The sequence below is a fragment of the Lepus europaeus genome, chromosome 3 (genome assembly GCF_033115175.1).
Source record: "Lepus europaeus isolate LE1 chromosome 3, mLepTim1.pri, whole genome shotgun sequence".
Classification (NCBI taxonomy): domain Eukaryota; kingdom Metazoa; phylum Chordata; class Mammalia; order Lagomorpha; family Leporidae; genus Lepus; species Lepus europaeus.
This window is the reverse complement of record NC_084829.1, coordinates 34057397-34084083: the sequence shown is the minus strand read 5'-3', so window position 1 is coordinate 34084083 and position 26687 is coordinate 34057397. Positions and strand designations below refer to the sequence as shown.

At 50.6% G+C, this 26687-nt stretch overlaps 1 protein-coding gene across 3 annotated transcripts; it reads right to left on the bottom strand.

Moving 5' to 3' along the window:
* Window positions 1–6875: 6875 nt before the first annotated feature.
* BRD2 (bromodomain containing 2) lies at window positions 6876–18030 on the bottom strand. 3 transcript variants are annotated; one of them, XM_062185926.1, is made up of 13 exons: window positions 17898–18030; window positions 14084–15407; window positions 12516–12819; window positions 11776–11913; window positions 11151–11289; window positions 10855–11069; window positions 10386–10760; window positions 9747–9875; window positions 9313–9561; window positions 8924–9189; window positions 8041–8345; window positions 7700–7822; window positions 6876–7616 (listed from the first exon to the last, which is right to left on the bottom strand). In XM_062185926.1, exons 2-13 carry the CDS (start codon window positions 14110–14112, stop codon window positions 7480–7482), a joined length of 2409 nt encoding a protein of 802 aa, XP_062041910.1. In that variant the 5' UTR covers window positions 14113–15407; window positions 17898–18030; the 3' UTR covers window positions 6876–7479. The 3 variants fall into 3 exon arrangements, with proteins under 3 accessions (XP_062041910.1, XP_062041911.1, XP_062041912.1); XM_062185927.1 differs by lacking the exon at window positions 17898–18030 and adding an exon at window positions 15802–15869; XM_062185928.1 differs by lacking the exons at window positions 14084–15407; window positions 17898–18030 and adding an exon at window positions 12176–12267 and having other exon boundaries at window positions 12516–12606.
* Between the last annotated feature and the right edge of the window lie 8657 nt (window positions 18031–26687).

Sequence of the window (26687 nt, the reverse complement as noted above, 5' to 3'; positions counted from 1 at the left end):
AAAAAAATAATGTATTGCACTAAGAATATACAGTACTGTCTTTTATCAATTCTTATTAAAAATTATAAAATATATGGTTTCAAATGTATCCCTGTTGCCTCAAACCCATTCCCTGACCCAGTCTCTTCCTCTCAATAAGTAACCAGCTTTGCTTGTTTTATATTTCCAGTATGACTTTTTGTTTTAAAGATTTATTCATTTATTTGAGAGGCAGAGGCTGAGAGAGAGGTCCTCCATCTGCTGGTTCACTCCTCAGATGGCTGCAATGGCCAGAGCTCCACTGTTTTCCCAGGCCATAGCAGAGAACTGTTTTGGAAGTGGAGCAGCCAGGCCCGAACCAGCACCCATATGGGATGCCAGCACTGCAGGCAGCAGCTTTACCCGCTACACCACAGCGCTGACCCCTCCAGTGTGACTTTTTGCAAATATGTATCTTTGCTTTCTTACCACAAAGGTAGCACAGAGTATAGCCATTCTTTTGCATCCTGCATTTTCTACTGCATTCCAGAGATTCCTCCACATCAGTTCAAAGAGCTCATCCCCATTCTTAACTGCTTTATGTCACCCACTCCGTTGTGTAGGTGTCATGGTTTTTTCTTGCTGGACAAGTTTCCAATCTTTGCTATTACAAATAATGGCATATTTTTAAAAGGCAGATTGCTGTATATAATAAAGATATATAAACATGTTTGGCATACATAGTAAAGTATTTTAGAAGGAAAAATTACTTGATTTTTAAAAAGTTATTAACACTCTGAACACTCGGGTTCTAAGGAACAATCCAGGAAATGCCAGGTGTGCTTAGTACTCCATTGATGAGAAAAGCTCTTCCTCTGTATGAGTGCCAGCTAACAAATGCTCGTGGATTCAAGGAAGGCATCACGGATGGATGGAAGCCACTGGGAAGACAGGTGGTGGGGAACTGGAGTCACCTCGTGCCACAATATCACGCCCTCAGTGTTTGCTGGGAGAAGAGGGAGAAGTTACCTCTACAGAGGAAAAGATCTGGCTGTCGCCCATGAGCAAAGCCTTGGACAAGATGTTAATCATCTCTTCCTGACGAAATGAAATATGAAGTACATGGATCAACCGTGAAATCATTGTCAAAATTCTTTAATCTGACTCAATCAAAACTTTAGCTTCAAGTTCTAGTCTATAGGAGATACATTGCGTAGAGGAGTAAGTCAATTTAAACCAGGAAGTAACAATCAAATTCAGAATATGGGTTCCTCTACAGGTAACTGAGGTCTCTAGGTGATAGGGGTAGTGGTGAGGATTAGGATTAAGAGATATTAAAATCAAATTAAATGGATGATCCTCAACAATACCTTTGGGGGAAAACATGGAAACACATTTTTGGGACAAATGGGAAAATTTGAATATAGGCTGGGTAAATATCAGGGAGTTGTTTGGTTCAGCATAATGGGTACATCGAAGACATCATTATGCTTAAACATCTTTATGCTTTAAACTTCTATATTGTAAGTTTTCTTTGAAATGGATTCAGAACATACATGGAGTTGAATCAAATATGGCGAAATCTTGACATTTGTTGAATATAGGTGATAGGCATCCAAGTCTTCTTTGTACTTTTTCCAGGTTTGGTAAGTGTCAAAATTAAAAGCATGTGCATATTTGTAATGCTATGCCACACTTGGAAATAGCAGGAAATTAAATGATCACTGGAATCCTGAACTCTTTAAGTTGATGTATGTCACCACTGAGTAACTACTGCTCTGTAACATTTTATAATTTATTATTCTTTTAATTAAAATAAGCAGGATATATACCTTCTTATTCCATTAATTATTAACTACATCAAGTTTGACCATTTCTTCTAGTATTTTCTTCAACTATAGGTTCAAAGCACAAAATTCTTATTTTGGCAGATCTACAATTGTTTCATCAATATCTTATCCTTTAAAAAATGTTCTGTGGTCAAAAGTTAGTCTATAACATAAGATATTTATAACATATATAACACTGTCTATAAACATTCTCAAAGCACCAAGAAAAAGTTTAACTGTAAACATGTTAGGATCCTTTATAATCGAACTTTCCCCATGTTAGAGATTTTATTGCCAATTCCAATCAGAAGACGTGATTCATAGTGAAAATGGAGAAGGTACACAGTATAATTTTTGTTTCTGGTGCATGAATTTTGGCTCTCGTTGTTCACATGGTCCACACAAGCCTGCATGCACAGCCGCTGCTGCTGCCTAGCTTTTCTCTCACCATCTACGTGGCACAACCAAGTCCCCACACACCTCTTCCTTCACAAAAGCCCCAGGGCCCAAGGCCTGCCTGAAGCTGTGCTTAGAACGTTAGCTATGAATAGGTCCACACAGCTACTTCTCAAAGAGGGTATTTCCAATCAGCCTTGCTCTACCTCATACAACAGAAGCCACCACTGGGGTTCCCCTCACCTATGCTATGGAACAGAGAGAGAGGCAGTCTTCTGAAGCCAGGAGTCAGGAGCTTCTTCTGGGTCTCCCACAAGGGTGCAGGGGCCCAAGGAATTGGGCCATCTCGTACTGCTTTCCCAGGCCATAGCAGAGAGCTGGATCAGAAGTGGAGCAGCCAGGACTTGAACCGGTGCCCATATAGGATGCTGGCACAACAGGTGGTGGCTTTACCTGCTACATCACAGCACCAGCCCCCAAAATGGTTTTCACTAAACTCAATTACTTCGGCTTGGTGAAAATCAAATCCTTATAGTGTGGAGGAAATTCTGGCAGAAGCTAAATTTAAAGATACTTGGGGCCAACGCTATGGTGTAGCAGTCAAGCCTCTGCCGGTGGCAACAGTATCTCACATGGATGCCAGTTTGTTTTGGTTGCTCCACTTCCAATTCAGCTCTCTGCTAATGGCCTGGGAAAGCAGAGGAGGACAGCCCAAGTGCTTGGGCCTTGGGCCCCTGTACCCCCGTGGCAACCCAGAAGCTCCCAGCTCCTGTTCGGCCCAGCTCTGGCTGTTGCAGCCATCTGGAGAGTGAACCAGCAGATGGAAGACCTCTCTCTGTAACTCTGCCTCTCGAATAAATATTAAAAATTACAATAAAAAAGAAGAGCTGTAAAAAGTTTAAGGCAAATTTATATCTTTTGTTTTCCACATTTTGAAGCTCTTTTACAAAAAAGGGTGTATCTGTGTCCCCAGCCTCATTCTTTAGGTTAATGGAGTCAACAGTACTTTTAATCCACTTCTAAATTCCTTTTCTGCTGTCCACAATATAACCAGAAAGCTTTGCTATAGAATATAAACCTTGAGGGGCCATTGTAGTACAGTGTTTATGTTCTAGATGCTCCACTTATCCACCCACCTGCCTTCTAATGCACCTGGGAAAGTAGGCCCTGCCATCCATGTGGGAGGCCTGGATGGAACTCCAGGGTCCTGGCTTCAGCTGGCCCAGCTGTCTGTTGCAGCTATTTGGAGAGTGAACCAGCAGATCGAAGATCTGTCTCCCTCTCTAGAACTTTGCCTTTCAGATGAGCAATAACTCTGTATCTATAAAACTGGAATGCTACACATGTAGGAGGGACACTATATGGAGAAAAGGACCATCAAAATGCCCAGCAGAACAAGGCTTGGCAACAATTCCTCACTCTCCCTGGCTCTTCCTCAAGCTTCCGTTTTCTATGTGACACTGAAGTTGTGGACAGATGTCACCCTCCTGCAGTGGCAGCAGCCACTGCCCCCTCCCCCGTAGAACTACTGTCTCAACCCCATGCTGCTCCCACAGCTGCCCACTACTCTTTCCTGCCCTCCATTTTCTCTTGGGCACACACTGCTCAAATAACTGGTTCCACCATTGCAGGGCTCTGTGAGACCAAAGGCAGCATGGAGATACCACTAGGGATCAGGGCAACGCACAAGTTGCAGGGTTGAACAGAAGTGTTAACCAGTGTTAACTTCTCAGCCTCTCCACTATCACAATAGCAACCCACTCAGAGATAGGACCGCTGCAGCTACTGAGAGTCCTTTTTAAAGGAAAGAATTGAACTCACCTTCGTTTTATTTAAAAGGCACAGATATGGGCAATCTTCTATCCACTGGTTCTCTCCCCAAATGCCCACAGCCACTGCAACTGTGCCCAGACTCACTCTAGGCTGTGGGTGACTGCATCACCTGCTGCTTCCTGGGGTGTGCATTAGCAGGAGCTAGAGTGGGAAGTAGAGATTTCCCCTTGGGATGTGTGCATCCCAGGAAGGGACTTGACTGCTGTGCCAAACACCCACCCTAGTAGAGCACTTTTAAATATAAAAAAAAAAAATTTTAAAAACCTGGCAAAAATCCTTATTGAGAATAAACCTCTTTTGTCTTCTACTCTCAAACATCAGCTTATCTAACAAGACTGGCTAGTCCTCATCACTTGTCAGAAACATCAAATATTCTTACTATAAAGACACAGAAATACTGAAGTTTGGGGAGTTTAAAGTTCAGTAAAGATTGAGAGGAACTATTCTTGACCTTGACCAACTTAAGTTGGGGCCTCACAGGGACAGGCTGGTACCCCAGGAAGGGTTCTTTACAGGTGTGGTGAGGATGGGCCAGGGCATGAGGGAAAAAGTGGGTGATGGGCCCAAGATTTTTTTAGTAAGTGAAACAGTGGTGAGAGTCCAGCTTGCTGGGGACAGAGCTAGACATAACAGTCCAAGGCTCAACAGGGAGAGGTGGACTGAGGGCAAGACCAGGCAGATCTCCAGCCTCTGGCAGGGTGACTGGGAGAATGACACATTACTAACCCTGGTTTTGTTGCTTGTCTGCTGTAGAAGTTACTAAATATCTCCAAGCCCGCTTCCTTGTCTAGGAATGAGTACTGATGTGTTGATTCTGAGAACTGGACTTTGTAAAGGTGCTGAATGTTTGGTACATGGTTAAGTGTGACATAAGCACGTGTTATGTAGAGAACTCAGAGGGATGTACTTGGGGAAGAGGATCTTTTCTGGACAAGCTTATGGGATCCTTCTTAGGGAAAAATGACTTGAAACTTCAGCATAAGGTCCAAACATTTTTATGGTGGGAGATGTCTCCAGAGAAGTGGGTAAACTTGCTTAGAAGTACGGTGCACAGAAGGTAAAGACCAAGGCAGGCTAAGGCAGGCACTTTAGAACAGTGAAGGCCGCATTGTCTGACAACTACAAGAACTAGTGAAGTGGTGAGAAGCCTGGGCAGGCCCCATGAGATAAAGGGAGATAAGGACTAGAAAGGTCTTCTGTCCTAGCATCCTCTGTATCACAACAGAGGCGGCTCTGGGGCTGCCGCCTGCAGTGCTGGCATCCCATGAGCTCCAGTTCGAGTCCCAGCTGCTCCACTTCCAATCCAGCTCTCTGCTGTGGCCTGGGAAAGCAGCAGAAGATGGCCCAAGTCCTTGGGACCCTGCACCCGTGTGGGAGACCCAGTAGCTCCGGCTTTGGATCAGCACAGCGCTGGTCATCACAGCCATTTGGGGGAGTGAACCAGTGGATGGAAGACCTCTCTCTGCCTCTCCTTTGCTCTTTCAAATGAATAAATCTTTAAAAAAAATAATAAAAGCTCACAACTTGACTACAGGAAAATAATCTAAAGGAAATGACAAGAATAGATTGAGGAAATTGTGGGTTACATGTCCAGCAGGTCCTGGCACTGGCACACAGGAGCCTCAGGGATCCTGATCCTGTGCAAGCCGCTGGAGTTGCATTGAAACCAGCCACTAAACACAGCACCCCATCAATGATCAAGCCTCCACTGCTGGAAAGCTCTGTTAGGGATCCTAAACACAGATGGGACACAGGACACCCTTACACAAATTCTGCCCTTTAGCATGTGGAGATTCAAAGTTAACCTTTAGAGGACAAGTTCCATGCATTTTATACATTTACCTGCTGCTTCCTCTCGGTTGCTAAACACCATCCTGACTTGTGCTGGGACCAACTGCTTTCTTAATTACCCATTCTCAACAATCCACCAACTCCACTAATCTCCCTCATGCAGTTTAGTGCAGGGGCTGGTTTGAGTCCTGGCTGCTCCACTTCCAACTCCCCACTAATGGCCTGGGAAAGCAGCCCATGATGCTCCCATTTTGGGCCCCTGGCTTCTGACTGGCCCAGCTTGCGGCTGTTGCAGCCATTTGGGGAGTAAACCAGTGGATGAAAATCTGTCTCTCCCTCTCGAACTATGCCTTTCAATTAAATGAACCTTTGTAAAAGGTGTGCAATGGTTCTCAGACCTAATTATACATGACTGTCCCATGGAGCTTTAGCATCCATGTTGCTCACCCCCGACCCCAATACTCAGAATTCAAGATAGAGGGGCTATTATTTGTACAGTCCAATTTATCATTGCTACTTCTACAATCTTCACTTCCAGAGTTCACGCCACATACCCGTCCCTGAACCTAACAACATCGATAAACAACTTGCTTTATTCTAACACTACTAAGCCCTCCCTCACCTCCCAAATTCAGGTCTTCTATCCTCCCTTACAGAGTCAGACAGCTGCAGTAAAGTCCCAAATCTCAGAATAAATGCACCCCTGCTAGCTGAACCACATAATCCCTTCTCGTCCCTTTAACAAGTTACTGGGTGTTGCCAAAATGACAGCTATGTTCTAAGTGTTCTGTAAACCTACAAAGTGAAATGAAGGCAGTGAAATTTAATTTAGTAGACTCAGCTGCCTTAAGGCAGTTACAAGTTTGTTACCTCCACCCCACTTCCACACTTTTGTGTTTGAGAGACAATTCACATATCCAGCCTGTAAGGACCTCAAAGTCTACCTCAAACCTTGAATTTTAAACTCTTAAGGCAAAGAGTCAAGTATTCTTGTAAACTAGATCAGATCCAAACCTTCAATCCTTTAGAAAGACTATGAAAACATCTGTTACTAAGGTAACTCAAAACTTGAATAATATTTTCTTTATTTACAAGTTAGAATCAACAGACAAAGAAAGTCCAGGGGACCAAATGGGGAGATGACTGAAACTCCCAGGGCCCCAAATGGTGCGGAAGGAAAAAGGGAAAACAGTAGAAAAAAAAAAAAAAAAGTCAACGTAAAAAAAAGCGCTCCCCCTTCTCCCCTCCCCATGGAGGCTAAGGGGGATCATGGCCGTAACCCCCTCAGCCTTACCTAGCTTAAAATAAATTAGAACAATCAACCTCACAACAGGGTCCTTAGAAGTGAACAGGGTAGCCATGGCCTTAGGTAATCCCAAATAGGGCTGTTGCCCACTCCCACCCTGCATCCCTGCCCCATCCCAGGAATTCTGAGCTGGGGGGGGGGGGGGGCGGCTCTGTGCTCCCAATGGGGCTGGGATTTCAATAGTATGCTGTCCATGCTCCTCCTTCAGCAACGTCCCTGCATCCCTCCCCCCTGCAGAGCCAGCTCTCCTACAGGGGGGGAGGGAAGGTGAGATGAAGAAGTGTCACACCAAGAAGAAAGGGGCGGGGCAGGGTGGGTTAGGGGTCCGGTCCTGCGGAGCCTTCCTGCCCCATCTGGCCTGGCCCCTTAGCCTGAGTCTGAATCACTGGTGTCTGAAGAAGAGGAAGATGAAGAGGATGAGCTGGAATCTGAGCTGGAGCTGGAAGCACTGAGCCGTGACACTGCCACTTGCTGTGCAGAAGATGCCTCTGTTTTCTCACTCACTGCAGGACAAAGACGGAAGGTTAAAGATGTGAGAGCAGTCAAGAGGAGAACACAGTCTGCAGCAGCCCGAAACAACACCCACCTTTCTTAGGGGGTTTTTTGGTAGAATTTAGCTGCCCGCTGACATCTTGTAACCGCTTTTCTAGTTCTCGCTTTTTCTCCAAAGCCAGTTCTTCCTTTGTCTTTCCCACAGGTTTCTTAATGGCTAGGAAAAAAAATTTAATAGGATTCAGTACAATTATTTAAGTACCCTAGCGTCATCAGCCCCTGGGTTGCTGAATTCCTTTCTTGAACATCAGAATCAGCCAATGTGTCCCTACATCCTGGGAGCTGATCAAGTGCGTTACACACACCCCACTGCCCTTCTGCAAACTGTCCTCAGAGCTTGAGACTACTGGTGCTGCTGGACTTCATCACACTTACTGTAGGGCTTCCGGGGTTTCTTTCGCAGGCATGAAAGGACGTAGCGCTCAAGCTCTCTCAGAGTGGAGGGCTTGAGCGTCTCAAAGTCTATCTCTATCTCTTCTGGGTTTGAGTCACGTAAAGAGGGTTCCCTGGCCTGGATGATATGTACAACTCGACCGAGTTTCTCCCCAGGTAACTTGTTGATGTCCAGGCTCAACTGCCGCTTCTCATCGTAACTCATGGGTCTGCTCTCTTCTTCCTCCTCTGAATCGTAACCCGTGGGCAGGGCAGGTGCAGCTGTCTTTGTGCTCTTTTTGGGGAGCCTATAGGCAAAAGCAAATTGTCAAGTAGAGAAAGAGCCTCTTCTAACACATGCCCACTGTTCAACCCAACAGTCCTCCTTTCTTGCTTAGAGGGGGAAGCTTCTGTTACTGCATTCAGACAAATGACTGAGCCACAGGTGGGCTCCTTGAGCATTATTAGGGAAGCAGAGCATTTCACTGAACTCTTGGCAGGACAATCGTTTCATATTTACTTTGGGCTTTGAGAACTAAGTGTAGACAGATACACTGGAATGGCTCAATCTTTTTGTCCCCTAAAGCGCTATTAACACACTAGTCTAACTTTTATTAATTTTAGAGGTGGCAGCAGTGAACTGGCCCAGAAAACAAGTCCCACTACTGCTTGTTCTTCCGATAGTTTCACTAGACCTCAGTCGTGGTCACTTGTTTGCATACTGCTTTCACACCACCCTGGAGAGCCAAAGCCTGTTCTATTACCTGGCTATTTGCATAAAGTCTGCTGAACCTAGTTTAGAGAAACACTATGCAAAGGATCTAAGATGGCACCCTCTGGAGACTGAATTAGCCAAGCTAGCTTCTCCTACCCTGTCAGAACTCACTTGGTGCCACTTCCTCCCGAAGGTCCAAAGCCAGGGGGCCCTAGTGCAGCAGCACCGGCACCCCCACCACCACTTGCTTTCTTGGATTTCTTAGGCTGAGGTGGGCGGGGTGCCCGAGTCCCCTTGTCATCTTCGTCAACTGCAGTTCGACCTCGATGTTTCTCTGCCTTCCGTTTCTTCTTTTTCTCCTTTTTCTCTCTCTTCCGCTTGGGCTTAGATATTGGGCCCTGGGATAGGGCAGCCAGCTGTTCATGTACTGCCCGCAGCTGAAGAAAATCAGACACGAGTTAGGTAAAGTAAACAGTAAAGTAAGACTCAGAAAGAATTAGGACAAAGGCAGGGAGGGCATTAACCTCTTACCCAGTAAAGACTGAAGAGTGACAAAATACCTGTTCCTGTAGTTCTGCCAGACGATGGGCCCTTTCTTCCTCTGAGTCCGAGCTTTCACTCTCCTCCTCTTCTTCCTCCTCCTCCTCATCCTCCTCCTCTTCCTCAGAGGAGCTATCACTGCTACTCTCCTCACTGGAGGATTCTGAAGAGGATTTGGCCAGGCCAGGGGGCAAGGCAGTTGAGATTGGTAAAGGCCCTGGTTCCAGTGGTTCATCTGGCATCTTAGCATAACGGAACTCAAATACATCCTGGAAACAGAGGCAGACTTAAAACTATGCCAATACACAGCCTGACTACACCCAACTACCCAGCGGTATGACTCGTTTACGAAAGAACAGGGAGCAGAGTTCTACACAGTGGTAGGTTGAGGCACTTAAAAACAAAATCTCTGCCCATACCCATGTAACACTTCAAAGCCCAACTCTTCACTCACCTGTAGCTTCCGGGCCATGGCCACAACGTCGTGGTCGGGAGGATTGTACTTGTAGCAGTTGGAGAACATAAGCCGCACATCAGCAGCAAACTCCTGTGCATCTCGGTAGTCACGATTCTCCATCTTCCGCTGCAGAAGGAGGCAGCATCAGAAGCTGCACAGGCAGAGAGACTCACCTTTCCCTGCCAACCCCAGACACCACAAGAGGAGCCCTCTTCTTGAGAGCACAGTGCGGATGACTTTAAGGATCTGTGCCCTGGAGTTCAAGTTTCAAGTCAAAAGAATTTGGGTGGGTTGCAGAAACATTTATGTCTAGAAAAAAAAAATCAGGTGTAGGGGAGGGGGAGGTGGTCTTGGACCCGTTCCCACCCTTTTCCCTAATTTTAAGCACTTCCAAGTAAGTACAACTTAATTGTAGATGAGTAGTGTTGCTCTGAAGAAAAAACCCATCCTTGGTGTAGCAAACTCCAGGAAATATGGACTCTCATCAAGAACTTGACCTCTTTTTGCCCTACCATTTTCATAAAGTACCAAGATTCAGATTGCTTTGTGACCATAACGAAGTGTGACTTTTTGCTTTAGTGATCCCTAGGCTCCAACCACTGCCTGAGCATCCCATCTGCCCCATGCAGTGGGTACCTTGACAGTGCTGAGGTCCATGGGGTGCTTAATGATGTCATGGTAGTCATGCAGGCCGAGAGCAGAAGCGTCCACGGGTTTATAGAAAGGCCAGGCATAGGCAGCATGCTTCTTAGAGAGTAGCTCCTTCAAAATGCCATTGCAATGTTTTAACTGTTCGGAGAGCTTTCCTTTCTTAGAGCTCTGGTGTTGCTGCTGTGAGTCAGGCAAATCTTTGCGTGGGGGCTTGATGGGGCGGCCACTCTCTCTGCGCATGGGGGGAAGCCTTGCTGCTTTAGGTTCAAGACCCCCAGGAGGGCTAGCTGGAGAACCAGGAGCCAGGATGGCTGTAGGTGTAGGGGTGGTAGTATCTGCTTTCCGCTTAACCCCTTTTTTCTGCAGAGAAAAATGACACAGAATCCTATTACCTCAGGTCCATCTCACTCAAAACCTCTCCCTCCCGACTCCCAAAGAAATCACTGATCTATACCTTGGCAAGAGGCTGAGCTGGAGGAGCTGCGGAGACAGCAAGGAGCGGAGGGCCAGCAGAGTGCAGGGACTTGAGGAGGGGAGAAGAGATGACTGATGGATGGGGAATGTTGAGGACGGTGGTAGGTATCTCAGGCGGTGGAGTATACAGGGCTGTGTGGGACACAGAAGAGACGGCAGGCACCTGATGGGCACTGGTAATACTGCCCTGGAGTGCTAGAAAAAGGGAGGAAAAATTTAGTTTAAAATTCTCCTTCCTATGCTTAGGTTTTTGTTTGCAAAACTCACTCTCCCTACCTGCCAGCTTGGCCCCCTTTTTGTGGCTGTTCTTAGGGATGGTCACCACGAGCTCTTGCTCTTCTTGTGGCATCGACGCCACTTTCTGTAGGAAGATCTTTTCCAGTGTTTGTGCCATCAAGACAATGTCATCAGTGGGCTAAAACACAAACAAATAAGGTTCAAAAGTCTGCTGAAAAGACTTACCTCTGATGAATTCCTAGTCCCAGGTCACCAACCCCCTTGGCATTTCATCATCAAATGCTGAAAATTACCTACACAAGGCCACTAACAAATCCCAAAGCCACACTGTCTTTGCCCCTTAAAATTCAGAAACCAGGGAACTGAGAGCTGACAAGAAAAGAGATTTTGCTGTTTTGGTCTCCAGAGCTTTTTGAGAAACAGGGCCACCATCTCCAAGTATAAAATGTGTTCTACTTAAGTAACCTTTAAGTGTAGGCTCTCTGAAGACAACCACTGTGTTTAGTAGGTACCACTTGCACCTCAGGTTTTTTAGAACCCTGACTACTTGGGCAACACCTTCCACAGTTAAAACACGGACACACACACAAAGCGCTACATGGACAAAACACCCAGCAACAGCAATATTGCCTCTCCACCGTTAAGTGAACCAAGAAAAACTCACCTTGTTGTAAATGTAACAGTTGGTGAACATAGTATTGAAATCCTGCATACACTCAGAGGCAGCCCAATAGTAATTGTTTTCAAGTCTCCTCTTAATAGTACCCATGTCCATAGGCTGTTTTATAATTTTGTGATAGTCCTAAACAACAACAACAAAATCTCAAATCAGAGCCATGAAAAAACATTTATTTTCCTACAGAAACTACCAGCCAACTCTCACTCACACATTCCCCTCTATGCATCAAACGAATATAGTTCCTAAACTGCGGCCCCTAATAAAACTACAGGACAGGAAAAAAAAAAAATGGAGGACTCTTAACACCCACTGGGAGGCCCCTACTGCCTTTCTCTAACCACCCACCTCCCTCCCACTCTGGAAACTTCCCATCCTGTGACATTACCTCTGGGGCTGGCTATCCATGGACTGCATGAGGGAAAGGAAGAAGCTAAGAATTTTGGCCACCGTGGTCCTCTCCCAACCTGGGGTGGGAATCTGTAAAATGGAGCCAGGGCACAAAAGTTAAGGAAGGACACATGGAGGGCGCAATAAGAGATGCCAAGATAAGAGAGCAAGCGCTGGAGCAATCACAAAGGACCAAGAATCCAAAGCTCTTGTGGCTAGCTGCCCTACAGGGTGAAGTGGGGACTCCCTAGGGGCCGCAGCACCTACACTAGGCTGCCCACCCCCATTCACACGCATTCTTGCTCACTTCCCTACCCCCCAATCCCGTCTCTACTCACCGGAAGACCCAATTTGACAGCATCCACAGGCTGCCGGAATGGCCAGGCAAACTGATGTTTCCATAGAGCCTTCATCACCACCTTGTGCAGGTACTGAAGCTGATTGGTGACTCGTCCTGGCTTTTTGGGATTAGACACCTCCGGGGGTGGTGGGTTGGCAGGGGTCAGTTGCAAAGCCGGCACTGAAGCCATCGTAGGGCTTTCAAATCCCTCATACAACAGGGAGGGCTTTCGAATCCTTTTCCCTGGTGCTGCTGCCTCTGGACCCAGCCCCAGTAACCCTGCATTCCCTTCCCCTGGGAGCCTGTAAGATGAGAAACAAAATTACATGTAGTAATCCCTCTCTGCCCTCGCCCCTGCACACACGCGACATACAAACACCATCAGGAAAAAGCGTAATCTACACTACATGCCCGACTCTGTGCTTTAGACCTTAGAAAGGTCATTAAGCTGAAACTGGGGCTGCAAGATAGCAGAGCATCTGGGAACTACAGCCCTGTGGGGATGGCGCTTAAATAAAATGGGTGGAGTTCAAAAACTCAAGCCCAAGCTTCCTCATCACTAGGGGTTTGGTGGTTGCCATGGTGTTGGACCTGAGGGAAGCCGGTGAAAACAGGAAGAATAAAGGAGGAAATTTTCATAAAATGAGATACCCAAGAATTGATCTAGGTGGGTCATTAGCTCCTCCACAAACCGAATAGTTAACTCCACATTAGGAAATGGACTCAAAAATCCAACGCAACAATCATACCAACTCAAATTCAGACACCAGAACACAGCCTGAACCCCGGTCCACAACCCGAAAAGTCTCCTTCTAGCAAGGAGTAAGAACAGTTCCAACAGTCAAGGTCAGCAAGTCTCCTCTCGCTGTGTGAGAGCCCCATCGCCGCCTCGCTGAAAATCCGATTCCACCTTCGGCTACCTAACACCAGTAACGCTTCCAGTCTACAGTCCCTTTGGAGCTCCTCTGGACCAGGTGTTTCCCACCGCCGAAATCTCATTGTTTACATCCGCAGAGCTAAGGAAACCTTAGCTCCACCCTCCCGCCCTGAATGAAACTCTCAATGCAACCCCCAAAACATCCCATGCAGCCACTCCAAGACAAGCAGGAACTTAAGGATACAATCTAGCCGGCCGAGTGCTCCCTCTCCCCTCTGCTGGGAACCCCCCTTGTCAATGCCCGAAGCTCCATCACCATGGCAACCCTAAATGGCACTGGAGGTGGCCGTGAGTCCCCCCGACAGCGATGGCAAACCGTCGCTGGGCACCAGGCCCGCCGCCCACTTAAAATTCCCCATCCCCACGACTCTGCCACCAAGCTCGCTCCCTCGGCCTCGGAGAAGCTCGGGCCCCGGCGGGAAGCTAATGAACAAAGTGACAACCTGCACTCTCCCCGTCCGCAGCCACCGCGCCGCCGCCCCCGTTCCAAAACCGTCGTCCTCCCCCACCCCCCGCGAGCCCGAGTCAACAGCTGCGCCGCCGACCAGCAACGCGCCGGCGTCGTTCCGTGCTCCCCCCGCAGCGGCCGCCCCAACGTCCCCGACCCACACGCGACTCGCCAGACGTACTTGTTGTGGGGAGTCACGTTTTGCAACATCTTGACCGCGGGGAACCGGCGCTGCCCTCAGCCGCAGAAAGTCCGGGTGGCCTCGGTTCCCCTCACCGCCCGGCCCGGCATAACCCGGGAAGTGGGGGGGAGGCCGCTGCCGTCGGCCCTCCAGGCGATAACCCCTCCGCCGAGCTGGCACACGCACAGTCTCCTCCGCTACCTCTCGGAGAGCTCCCGGCAGCTTGGCGCGCTTCGCAGGCGGCAGACAGCAAGAAAATGGCGGCGGCCTCAGCTCAGGCGGGCGAGCAACGGGGGACGCGCTCTTCAAACCCAAAGACGGCCCCGATCCCAGACACCGCCGACAATACAGCCCGCTGCTGGTTTGCAGGGGTCCCCGCTTCCTGTCGGGATCGTCCGGGATGGACGAAGTCCCGTTTCGACCTCGGATGGAGGCGGATGAACACGAAAAGTGGTTTAGGGAGCCGCCGCCTCCATCTTTGAAATCCTCTTGAGGGCGGAGTAGAGGGGATGGACAGACTCCGAGGATTGGGCGGGGCCCGAAAAAGGGGAGCTCCGGGGGCTTCTATAGGGTCTGTACTGTCCGCTGGGACCGGTCATAGGCCGAGCCGAAGGCCATTTCCAAGTGGATGGACGTGGATTGTAATGGCGGCCCCCGACGACTCGAAAGCTCTGTTTCTGTAGGCAGAATCCTCCAGCTCGTTCTAGAGGCTGCTCCACTCCAGCGCGAAATGGCGCCGCCGAGCTCCGCGCCAGCCCTTTATATATAGGCGGGGGGGAGGAGCCTCGCCGCTCATGCGCGCCACCCTGCCCGAGAGTTCCCCCACCCCCTCCGCGCGCACTCGCTCGCTCACGCGCGTGAAGAGGCCAAGTCGAAAGGGGTGGAACGCTTCTCCGCGGGAGCCTTTTCCATTGGTCGGCCGATGCAATGACGTCATAAACCTCCTTTCCAAGGCGTCAGTCACCAGGCAAGAGTGCCGCATAGACCCACAGGGAAGCGGCAGCCCGCCATATCCCCGAGCCAATTGGCTGCGCTGCGGCTCGGCGACTCCAGGGAAAGAGGGAGGCTGGAAGGGGTGCAGAAGCCATCTCCCCAGAGCCTCCAGCACCCTCTCCCCGCCTCCCCCTCCAACAGTCTTTCCAGTCTTCCAAGCTCGGTGCGAGTGGCGACTGCCGGGCCTGAGCAGGTCGTGCCATTCGTAGCTCCACCATTGGCCAGACCGCAGGGAGCCGGGAGGGGTCGCGTGGGCGTGGGCGGCCAGGGGCGTGGCGGCAGGACGCCCGTCGGGCTGTTGTTCTCGGCAGTGAGGCCGCTGCAGGAGATTCTGAAACGAGAAAGACGCCATCTTAGAAGCCGCGGCCTGCTCGTCTTTGCGGACAGCTAAGGGCTCCGAATGCAGCGACGAAGGGCTCGAACGTTGCCATCCTCCCCAATCCACAACACCGGCTTTCCAGAGTCTCAAAAGCCTCCCCTCCCTCTCCCAAACCACACAGTCCAAAGACAGACACTCTCATCTGTTAACTCCCAAAGGCTCTTTTAACAAGGCCACCAAAGCTGGACCACATCCTCAAACTCGTACGCCCGAGCACCTCTCCAATCCCTCCCCAATCACGCCTTCAGTTACCAACACACATCTGCCGCTCGGCAAAACCTTGGCAGCCCTGAAGTGGAGGCAAAATCGCCACACGCACCCACCTGCCCTACAAAATGTCACCCACCTCCTCCCAAAACTTCATTCCGGCGTCTGGCTCAGGGCGGAAAAAACAGGTCCTACAAGGGGCGAATCGGGAAACACCCTCCCCCTCCCAGGCGAGCTCGGCTCTCTCCCCATGCTCCCCGCCCCCTCCCCAGGCGGGTCCGCGCCCCCCTCGCCGGGTCCCCCCGTCGCAGGGGCGGAAGAGCCCCCATCCCCCCACCAGGGTCCGGAGTCCTCCCCACGGAGCGGCTCGTCCATCGGTCAGCGCCAGGGAGGAGGGCGAGCGGAGGAGGCGGCGGCTGCGGCTCAGACCAGCCCTCCCCCTCCTTCTTCCCCTCCTCCCCTCCCCCCGGGCCGTCCGCCTCCGAGGAGGGGCAGGAGCCATTTTGGGAGCCGTTTCGCCCCCTCCCCCAACTCGCTATTAAGTCTTCCTCGCGATCTGGTTATCTGCATGGGGTAGCAGCCTATGAATAAAGAACCAGGGCCAAGGTCAGGCAGTAAAGCGTCTCTGCCGTCCGCAGCCCCTTAGCCAGAGAGCACAGGGGCTCCCGCCACTGGAGCATGCTTGGGCTTCGGCGGGGCGGCGGCCGCCCATTTCCCCTTCCCTCGCCCCAAGGAAGCCAACAGACTCGTGCGCCTGAGAAAGGAGTTCCTGTAGATGAACTAACGCAAGAAAAGCTCTCCCTTCCCTCGGGAGGTCTCAAAGGGCCTAGGTCCTGGAGCCCCAACCCCCGCCGCCCTCCCTCGCTCGCAGGAGCCTTGAACCCGAACCTCGGTCACTGCATCTAACATGGCCGCCGGCCTCCGTCTTCTCGACCACCCAACACACACAGAAGCCGCGCGAGGGGAGCGCGCCTCGGGGACGGCCGTCCCCTGCCCCCACGCCGGGGAGCGGGCGCGGGCCCCGCCCGGGCGGCTGCAGCGGGGAGGGCAGTGACACAGCAACTTTGCAGAGGCCTCCTCCCCTCCCCCAGCGGCCCGGCCTTCCCGGCCGCCTCCCTCCACCCGGGGCTTTGCAGGTCAGGACAGAGGCCCACCAGGGGGCCGGCCAGGGGAAGACAAACTCCGGAGGCTGAGAAAATACTGAGCCCAGAAAGAGAAAGGGCCGCCAGGCTGGACTCTCGTTTACTTCCCTGCATTCCGGAAAATCACCGCTCCCGGCTCCCTCCCCGTCCTCCCTTCCCCTACATGAGTCACAGGGGAGGCTACTGCTACTCAGTAATTTGGAAAAGTAACTCTTCCCTCCTTTCCGTTCCCTCCCCCGCAGTACACAAGGAGAGGACTGTTCAGGCCTGGGGGAGGGGACGGAGGCGGCCAGAGACGAGGCCACCCCGGAGAACCCCGAATCCTTGGGAGTGTGAGAGCATTCCAAGGCCAGACTCCTCGCGCCTCGAGCCGTGCTTTCTAAGCCCCCTCCCAGCGCCCAGGCTGGGCCTGCTTCCGACTCCCAAGCAGACCCCAGCCTCTCGGCCTGCGAACCCTCCCTAGCTCGGAGCAGACTAGCGTGAAGCGAAGACCCTAGGCGGGTTTGCGCAGAAGGCCCCACAGGCCGTGTCCACGTGAATGCACAGCGATGCGATAAGCGACTCGAAGCGTAACCTCTAGCAGGCCATGTGATGACTGCGAGCTTCCTACCCCGACACAAAGGGAGCTCAGAAATGCTCCTTCCAGGGTTTCGGGGGGAAAGGGAGTTGGCAGCTGGGAACACCCCCAGTTCCCAACTGTAAAAGCATTCACACCCCAGGGTAGCAACTACAGCCACCACTCCCATTCCTCAGCCTGCCAGGCCACCCCCCACCAGCCACCCCAAAGGATCCCTTCTCACCTGGCTCTGGGCTCCCGTACCCCCAGGGGAGGACTGGAAGGGGGGACACACCGCCCCCTCGTCCTTTTGCCCTCCAACTGCCATGTGGCATGAGATTGGCCATCCCCTCCCCCCATCAGAGGCCCTCTCTCGCTCGCTCCCCTCCCCGCTCCCATTGTCACTGAAGTGTTAGACAGGCAGGCCTTCTCATCCTCAGAATTCTCCTGCACCCCAAGAACCCCCTCCCGGACTCCCCACCACTGGTTAAGCACCTAAGAACTGACATCCCCGCCTCCCCAAAGGCCCCTTCTCACCTGGATCCTGGCACCTTCCAGGGGGGCTCCAATGTTGCCCGCGGCTTGGTACGGGGGGAGAATGTAATCCGGGGTGTCAACCCCCCCCGGAAACTGAAGCTGTGTTGGGGGAGGGGGCGTAGCCCCCAGCCCCTCCCCTCCCAAGCGGGCTGGGGGGGGTGGGGAGAGCACCCCGGCCGCGCGGCCACGTCAGCAGCGCCCAGATTGGCTGGCCGCGGTCACGTGTCCGCTTCCCCTCCTCCCCCCCTCGCCACGAGGGCCAGTCTCCCGTACGTTTTTGGGGGTCGCGCAGGGGGCCAAGGGGGCCATGTGGCCCAGGCCTAAATCCCGAGACCCAGAGCTCTCTAAAGCTGCCGCTTCTCCACATCCCCGGCTTCTTAGCCCGCTGTCGTCGACCCTATCCCCCCCACTCGCCTCTCGGTACGGGTTCAGCATGGCTGCCGCAGCCCCGGAACACGCACAGCGCAGGCGCAAGGGTGCGACCGGATTGGGGGAGGGGAAAGGAGTGCCAGAGGCCGCGGGCAGAGCCGCGCTGCGCAGGCGCCCGAGCCGGGGCCGCGGCTCCCGGGGCCGGACTGGGAGCGCGCGCAGTGGGTGGGGCGGAAGCCGGCGGCGCGCGCCGACCTTCCAGCCGGGCAGCCCTTCCCCCCGGGCGGCCTCGTCGGCGGCCTGGGGCGGCTCGGCCTGGGTCCGCCTCTGCGGGTGTGAGTCGCAGGTTGGCACGTCCTGGCCTGGCTCCAGCAGGAGCGCGCGCCTGGGAGCTGTTGTCAGAGAGGGAGAACGGGGCCTGGCACCGGCGAGCCCGGGGTGTGCAGGGTGGGGCCTCTCCCCGGCGTGTTGCGCCCTGGTGGTGCCCGCGCCGGGGCGAGGAGGTGCGCGCTGTAGACGTGGGCGTTTTGTTCCGGCTTCTTAGCCTTAGTGTAGCGCGGGCTCCCGCCCCCTGCACCTACCCTGGTCACTCGGTCGAAGCCTGTTAGGCGCCGTGCTCCTGTCTGTCACTAATCGCTGCACAGAGGGCTTGGGCTTGTCTACAGATCCCGCGGCCGAACACTGAAGTTGAAACTTATTACGCTTTGCCCTCTACTCTCAATCTTGAGCCAACGCCATAAAAATAGAGGTGCCGGTTGTTTAAGGTGATTCACACACGCTCACACAGAGATACTGCGGGGAAAGCAATTCTTTAATTTGCTCTTAGCCGCTCGCCTCTCCCGGAACCCTCAGAGCTTGGTCCAGATTTCACTGCGCATTGCCTCACCTCCATGCCCCTGCCCACCTCCCACCTGTGAACGGGCCGCCTTGGACGAGGGATCCTCCCTTGGGCTCAAGGAAATCCCCTTACGTTTGACCCACTGAGACTCCTGTATTACTCTGAGACTGTCCGCTCGCTGCCCTTTGGCGTTTGTAACCTCTTTTCTGTTTTCCCAGCCCCGAACAAAACCCTCTCAATTCCATAACCTCCGTATAGACTTAGCTCCCTTGCACAGCTACGACCTGGAATTAAAGTTATACTCACCTAAACGTTCTCTCTTTCTCTCCCTCGCTGTCCCCATTCTTCAGCTCCCACTACCCAAACTGCTCTGGCAGAGATCGCCAGGGCCCTCCCAGTTGGCAAAGTCAGCTTGTTCAGCTCTCACCTTGCGTGACCGGGCAGAGGCATCTGACATTTGATCGTGCTTCTTTCCTGACATAGGTCACACTTGACTTCTGTGACCATTCGCCCCCGTTCCTTTACCTACTTGTCAAGCTGTTCTCCACAAGCCTCCTTTTTCTTGAAACTTGCCAGGACTCTGCCCGCTTGCTTCTAATTCTGTTCCCCTCTAGCTAATCTCACTGGATGGGCCACAGCTTCTCTAATTTGTCTCTTCGGTTCAGACAGCAGGGACACTGGCCATATTTCAAGTTCCCAGTAGCCACAGGCAGCTAGCTAGTGGCTCTCCTAAGGGCTAGCACAGATTATAGAAAGTTCCTGTCATCACAGAAAGTTCTGTTGGATGGTGCTGCTGCTCTGGACTTTCCTCTCTGCCACAATACTGCCAGGAGTGAGCTTTCCAAACAACAACTGGCCATACGCTGTTGTTTAAGCCCCATTTCCTCATTACTTGTGTGATAAGTCCAAATTCCTGTGCCTGCCAGAAAGCCCTGCTGCCTCTCCAGCTTCATGTATGGCCTTGAACTCCAGCTGTATTGAACTGTTTTCTAGACATTTTAAAAAAAGATTTATTTATTTATTTGAAAGAGTCACACAGAAAGAGAAGGAGAGGCAGAGACAGAGAGGTCTTCCATCTGCTGGTTCACTCCCCAGTTGGCCACAATGGCCGGAGCTGTGCTGATCTGAAGCCAGGAGCCAGGAGCTTCTTCTGGGTCTCCCATGCAGGTGCAGGGGCCCAAGGACTTGGGCCATCTTCTACTGCTTTCCTAGGCCATAGCAGAGAACTGGATCAGAAGTGGAGCAGCTGGGACTCGAACCAGTGCCCATATGGGATGCCAGCACTGCAGGCGGCAGCTTTACCCGCTACGGCACAGCGCTGGCCCCCAGACATTGTTTCATACCTCTGTTTTACACATATTCTCCTTTATCTAGGCCCAAACGCCAACATCTCTGAGTGCTCATTTCTTGATGCCTGTTCCTGTTCTGATCGTACCTTTCACAGGGAAGGACATGTATGCGATTATGTTTTACTCCAGTACTGGACTTTGACCTTGAGAGCACAGCTGTGTTGTATGTACAAGGATACTTCAGAAGGTTTGTGGAAAAATGCAATTAAAAGATAAGTTTATTTGGATGCAAAATATCGTGAAATCCATGCACAGTTTTTTCATAGTATACCCTTTGCATAATTTTTTAAAAGATTTATTTATTTATTTGAAAGTCAGAGCTACACAGAGAGAGGAGAGGCATAGAGAGAGAGAGAGGTCTTCCGTCCAATGGTTCACTCCCCAATTGGCCACAATGGCCGGAGCTGCATTGATCCAAAGCCAGGAGCCAGGAGCTTCTTCCGGGTCTCCCATGTGGGTGCAGGGGCTCAAGCCCTTGGGCCATCTTCTACTGCTTTCCCAGGCCACAGCAGAGAGCTGGATCAGAAGTGGAACAGCCGGGTCTCGAACTGGAGCTCATATGGGATGTCGGTGCTTCAGGCCAGGGCTTTAAACTGCTGTGCCACAGCGCCAGCCCCTGCATGACTTTTTTGAAGTCTCCTTATATGCATAGATTTCAAAAATTTTTGCACTAAAATGTACATCTTTTAATTCCATTAACTTTTTGAAGTACCCTCATTTTCTTCTATTTTTTGTTTTGAAAGTACCTGACACAGGGCCTGGCCTATATGAAGTGCTCACAAATTGAGTAAAGGTTGAAGGAAGCAAGTATGTGACTCAGGTAAGATTGCAGTTATGTGTATTACGGCATCGTGCATAGCACAAGGAAATAATCATAGAAATCTTTGCCTTCAGGTACATATTTGAGACATTGGAATGTGTGAGGAAATACAGAAATAGAATAACACAGGTTATTCTCAAAGCAGTGCAGTCCAATCTGGCCAGAACATAAGCTACAAGAAGTAGAGCAGGAGATGAGAAAATGGGAAAGCAGATTTATTTGTGGAGGCCATGTTAGGGAGGGTCTCCAAGGCTGCCAAGTTTGGACCCGGTAGGGGAGACATTGAAAGTTTTGAAGCAATAACTTCATCAGAATTCTGTCATTAGATTGGAACTGTGTCTGCCAGTGCCTAGCACTGTACTTGTTAATAACATCAAATTAAATGTCAAGGTGGGTTAAGCTGCTACTTGGGACATCAGCATCCCATATCAGACAGTTGAAGTCCCGGCTGCTCTGCTTCCTGCTACTGTCCTGGGAAGAGAGCAGATCGTGGTCAAGTGTTTGGATCTTTGCTACTCATGTGGGAGACCCAGATGGAGTTCTTTGCTCCTAGCTTCAGCCTGTGCACCCCTGGCTGTTGCAGCCATTTGGGGAGTGAACCAGCAGATGGAAGACTTCTCTACCCCCACCACTCTCTCTCCACTCTCTGTCACCCTGCCTTTCAAATACACAAATAAAGATGTCTTCAAAAAATATATCGGGATTGATGAAGATGTGCCTTGTTATAGCTACCATTTATTGAGTACTTAAAATGCATCAGGCACTGTTTTAACTGTTTTGCACATGTTGACTTTTAATTCTGATAATGCTAATGAGTTGATACTATTGTTAACTCCTTTTGAGATGAAGCAACTGCAATATGAGCTGTTAAATCATTTACACAGGGGCACACTTCTGGTAAGTGGCAGAGCTGGGACTCGAACCCAGGCAGACTGCCTCTGCATAGCATCTTATCCTGGTTAGCACAGCAGGGAGGTTAAGATCCAGGACTGAAGTTGGAGCAAAAAAAATTAAGAGAGGTATATTGGAGAGTCATCTTTGAGGTAGTGTTTGAGGTAGTGAAGATAGATGAGATATAAGGAAGTATAAAACAATTTAACTGAGTGTCAGGGATTGAGCTTTGGATAAAAATCAAATGCATAAAATCAAATATAAAATACATTTATCACAATATTTAAAGAAATGTGTATTCATCTAGCAGTATGTATTTTTGTACTATTGTACTATTTCTTTACTAAAACATTAAATAACATGATTGAGTTAGCCCTCCTAAATCCAGCTTCCGACTAATGCAAACCTTGGAAGGCAGGAGCCGATGGTACAAGAGAGTGGGCTCCTGCCACTTAACATGGGAGACACAGATTGAGTTGCTAAGTCTTGGCTTTGGCCAGGCCCAATCAAAGCTACTGGAGGCATTTGGGAAGTGAACCAGTGAATGGGAGATCTTTGCCTTTTAAATAAATAAAACAATAAAATTTTAAAGTCATGATCTACTTGCTGGCTTAACATCTCCCATCACTGTAAAGTAGAGATATTTTGAAAAAAAAATTTTTAATATATTTTTTTGACAGGCAGAGTGGACAGTGAGAGAGAGACAGAGAGAAAGGTCTTCCTTTGCCGTTGGTTCACCTCCCAATGGCCGCGGCGGCCGGCGTACCGCACTGATCCGAAGCCAGGAGCCAGGTGCTTCTCCTGGTCTCCCATGTGGGTGCAGGGCCCAAGCACTTGGGCCATCCTCCACTGCACTCCCAGGCCACAGCAGAGAGCTGGACTGGAAGAGGAGCAACCGGGACAGAATCTGGCGCCCCGACCGGGACTAGAACCTGGTGTGCCGGCACCGCAGGCGGAGGATTAGCCTATTGAGCTGCGGCGCTGGCCATTTTTAAATGTTTTAACAACTATAATGTGATTTGAAAATATTAATTGATGGTAATTTCTATTAATGACAATGTCATATGTACTGCCTCTACTCCTAAGGTTTATTTTCTACATCACAAGATTTAATTTCAGTTACAGTTTATTGAAAATAAAGATGACTTATTTTTTATTCCATCCAAATTCATGGACTTCTGATTTATAGGGTGTGTGGACTGTAGGTTAAAAAATCCCTGTCCTGGGCCGGCGCTGTGGCTTAACAGGCTAATCCTCCGCCTTGCGGCGCCAGCACACCAGGTTCTAGTCCTGGTCGGGGCGCCGGATTCTATCCCTGTTGCCCCTCTTCCAGGCCAGCTCTCTGCTATGGCCCGGGAAGGCAGTGGAGGATGGCCCAAGTCCTTGGGCCCTGCACCCGCATGGGAGACCGGGAGAAGTGCCTGGCTCCTGGCTTCAGATCAGCAAGATGCGCCAGCCACAGCAGCCATTGGAGGGTGACCCAATGGCAAAGGAAGACCTTTCTCTTTGTCTCTCTCTCTCTCTCACTATCCACTCTGCAAAATAAAATAAAATAAAATAAAATAAAATAAAAAATCCCTGTCCTAGGGTCAGCATTGTGGCACAGTGGGTTCCAGCATCCCTTATCACAGTGCTGCTTCCAGTCCCGACTACTCTGTTCCCAATCCAGCTTCCTGCTACTGCACCTGGGAAGGCAACAGAAGATGGCCCAAGTACTTGGATCCCTGCCATTCATGTGGGAGACCAGGATGGAGTTCCTAGCTCCTGGCTTCAGGGTCTAGCCAAAGGTGGCTGTTGGGGCCATTTGGGAGTGAGCTCCCAGATGGATGCTATCTCTCTCTCTCTTTATCTCTCTGCCTCCCCAACCCCCATTACTCTGCCTTTCAAATAAATCTTTAGGGAAAAAAAAGATCAGTTCTGATTGAAAGAGGAAGTGAGAGTCTATAGATAGCTGTGAAGGAAAGAAAAGGGAAAAACTCACTGGTTGGTGCTATGCTTTGAGTGTCCCCACCAAAATCCCTGTGGAAATATAATCCTCATTGTGAGGTGTTAAGAAGTGGAACCAGGCCTGGCGCTGTGGCTTAGAGGGTAAAGCTGTCGCCTGCAGTGCCGGCATCCCAAATGGGCGCCTGTTCGAATCCTGGCTGCTCCACTTCCGATCCAGCTCTCTGCTGTGGCCTGGGAAAGCAGTAGAAGATGGCCCAAGTCCTTGGGCCCCTGCACCCACATGGGAGACCCGGAAGAAGCTCCTGGCTCCTGGCTTTGGATCAATGCAGCTCCGGCCATTGTGGCCAATTGGGGAGTGAACCAGCGGATGGGAGACCTCTCTCTCTCTCTCTCTCTCTCTCTCTCTCTCTTTCTCTCTGCCTCTCCTTCTCTCTCTGTGTAGCTCTGACTTTCAAATAAATCAATCTTTTTTTTTTAAAGCAAGCCCCCCCCCCCCCCCGCCTGTGTAGTTTTATCTTGCCGTGCCATGTTCCCGCCGTGTCAGGACCCAGTGAAAGGCCCTCACCAGATGCTGAGCTGAGCAGAGGATGGTGTCATGCGTTTGGAGTTCCCAGCCTCCAGATCTGTAAGCTTAGTAAAGTTCTGTTCTGCATAAATTACCCAGCCTGTGGCATTTGGTTATAGCAACAGAAAAACAGATTAAGAGAGGTCATAATGGGGGGCGTTATTGATACTGAATAGCAATTTCTTTTTTTTTTTAAATATATTTGTTTATTTGAAAGGCAGAGATACAGAGAGAGAAGGCAGATGAGGGGAAAGAGAGAAAGACAGATCTTCCAGCCACTGGTTCACTCCCCAAATGGCCGCAATGGCTGGAGCTGGGCCAGGCTAAAGCCAGGAGCCAGGAGCTTCTTCCTGATCTTCCACATGGGTGCAGGGGCCCAAGGACTTGGGCCACCCTCCATGGCTTTCATAGGTGCATTAGCAGGAAGCTGGATCACAGTGGAGCTGCCGGGACTTGAACCGGTGCCCAAATGGGATGCTGACACCGCAGGTGGAGGTTTAACCTTCTATGCCACAGTGTTGGCCCCCTGAATAGCAATTTCTGTAGTCTGGGGATAGAATCCAGAACAGAACACACAGGACCTAAAACCCAGGCTAAGTCATTCAGGCTGAATATAGTCAAAAGGGGATTTATGCTTTCTGAGAGGGGAAATGAAAGTAGGAAACTTTTTTTGTAAAATTTCTCCCTTTCGTTGCCAACTGTGGAGTGGCTTTGGAGAGAGTACAGGTTGGTCAGGTAGGAACCTAGCGTGCACTCAGCCAGGAGATGAGAAGCAACAGACACAGCATCGAAATGAGTGGTGCTTAGAAGAGAACCCAGACTTCCCACTGTGATCCCTACGGCTTCACGTGGCCTGGTTTCTGCCTATCTGGCCTCATCTGCTGTCCTCTCCTGCTCAAGCTTGTGTTCCAGCTGCACTGGTCTGCCTTCATTTCCCTAAAGGAGCTGGTCCACTCCCTGCCTCAGGGCCTCGCGTGTGTCCTCCTCTCAGCTGGAGCTCTGTTGCCCACCTTCGCCCTGGCTAACCACTGCTCACCCTTCGGGTCTCACCTGAAGTCGCCCAGGCTCCCCACTCTGGTTAGTCTGTCTGAGGATTTCAGTTCCTTTCCTTGATAGTATCTCTTACTAGTATAGATGTGTGTGTTTACATGTTTAATGTCCCTGTTTCCCTAAGAATGTAAGATTAATGGTAGCAGGTGTCTGATGCACAGTGTACTGACAGGCACATGGAGCATGGCTTATACATATTTACTAAGTAACTAAATGAATGACGCTTCTTTAGCTGCAGACTTCTAAAAATATTTATTTACTTATTTATTTGAAAGGCAGAGCAATAGAAGAGAGACAGAGAGAGATGTCTTCTATCAGCTGATTCACTCTGCAAATGGTTGCAACAACCAGGCCTGGGCCAGGCTGAAGCCAGGGGTCTGAAATTCCATCTGGGTTGCCCACATGGGAGGTAGAGACCAAGCACTTGAGCCTCTCCTTCAGTTTCTCAGCTTCATTAGCAGAGAGCTGGATCAGAGTGGAACAGCTGGGACTGGAACCGGCGCACCTATGGGATACTGGCATTTTAGGCAGTGGCTTACCCCGCTGCACCATAATGCCAGCCCTATAGTTTTCTTGTTTATTTGAGGATAATACGTTCTAACCTTGTAAAGTGGTTGTGAAGATTGCTACTTCATATTACTACGGCTAAAAAGGAAAGATGAATACAAATTTGGAGAGAGAAACTGAACTGGAAATGAGGACCTGGGTGGCTAGGTTTGCCCTCTGAAGTAGGAGATGGCATAGCAGTGGGCCAGGAATCTGGGAGGGAGTTAGAATGGAATTGGAAGGGTGGTGGGGTGCATTGTGAATGCAGTGAGGGCCACCAAGGTGTTTTTTAGGTGGCCACTAGATGTGCCCACTGAGGTTCATTACTGAAACATCTTTAGAAGGGACAGTCTGGGGGCTGGTGCTGTGGTTCATAGGTTAATCCTCCACCTGCAGTGCCAGCAACACATATGGG

What these genes read in the sequence shown, in the direction of transcription:
- BRD2 (XM_062185926.1), bottom strand. Translation starts at nt 14,112, where the DNA reads ATGTTGCAAAACGTGACTCCCCACAACAA. An exon ending in CTGTCAAATTGGGTCTTCCG is followed by an intron (nt 11,914 to 12,515) that starts GTGAGTAGAGAC and finishes GTTGTTGTTTAG; the next exon opens with GACTATCACAAAATTATAAA. An exon ending in CCATGGCCCGGAAGCTACAG is followed by an intron (nt 9,562 to 9,746) that starts GTGAGTGAAGAG and finishes CTCTGTTTCCAG; the next exon opens with GATGTATTTGAGTTCCGTTA.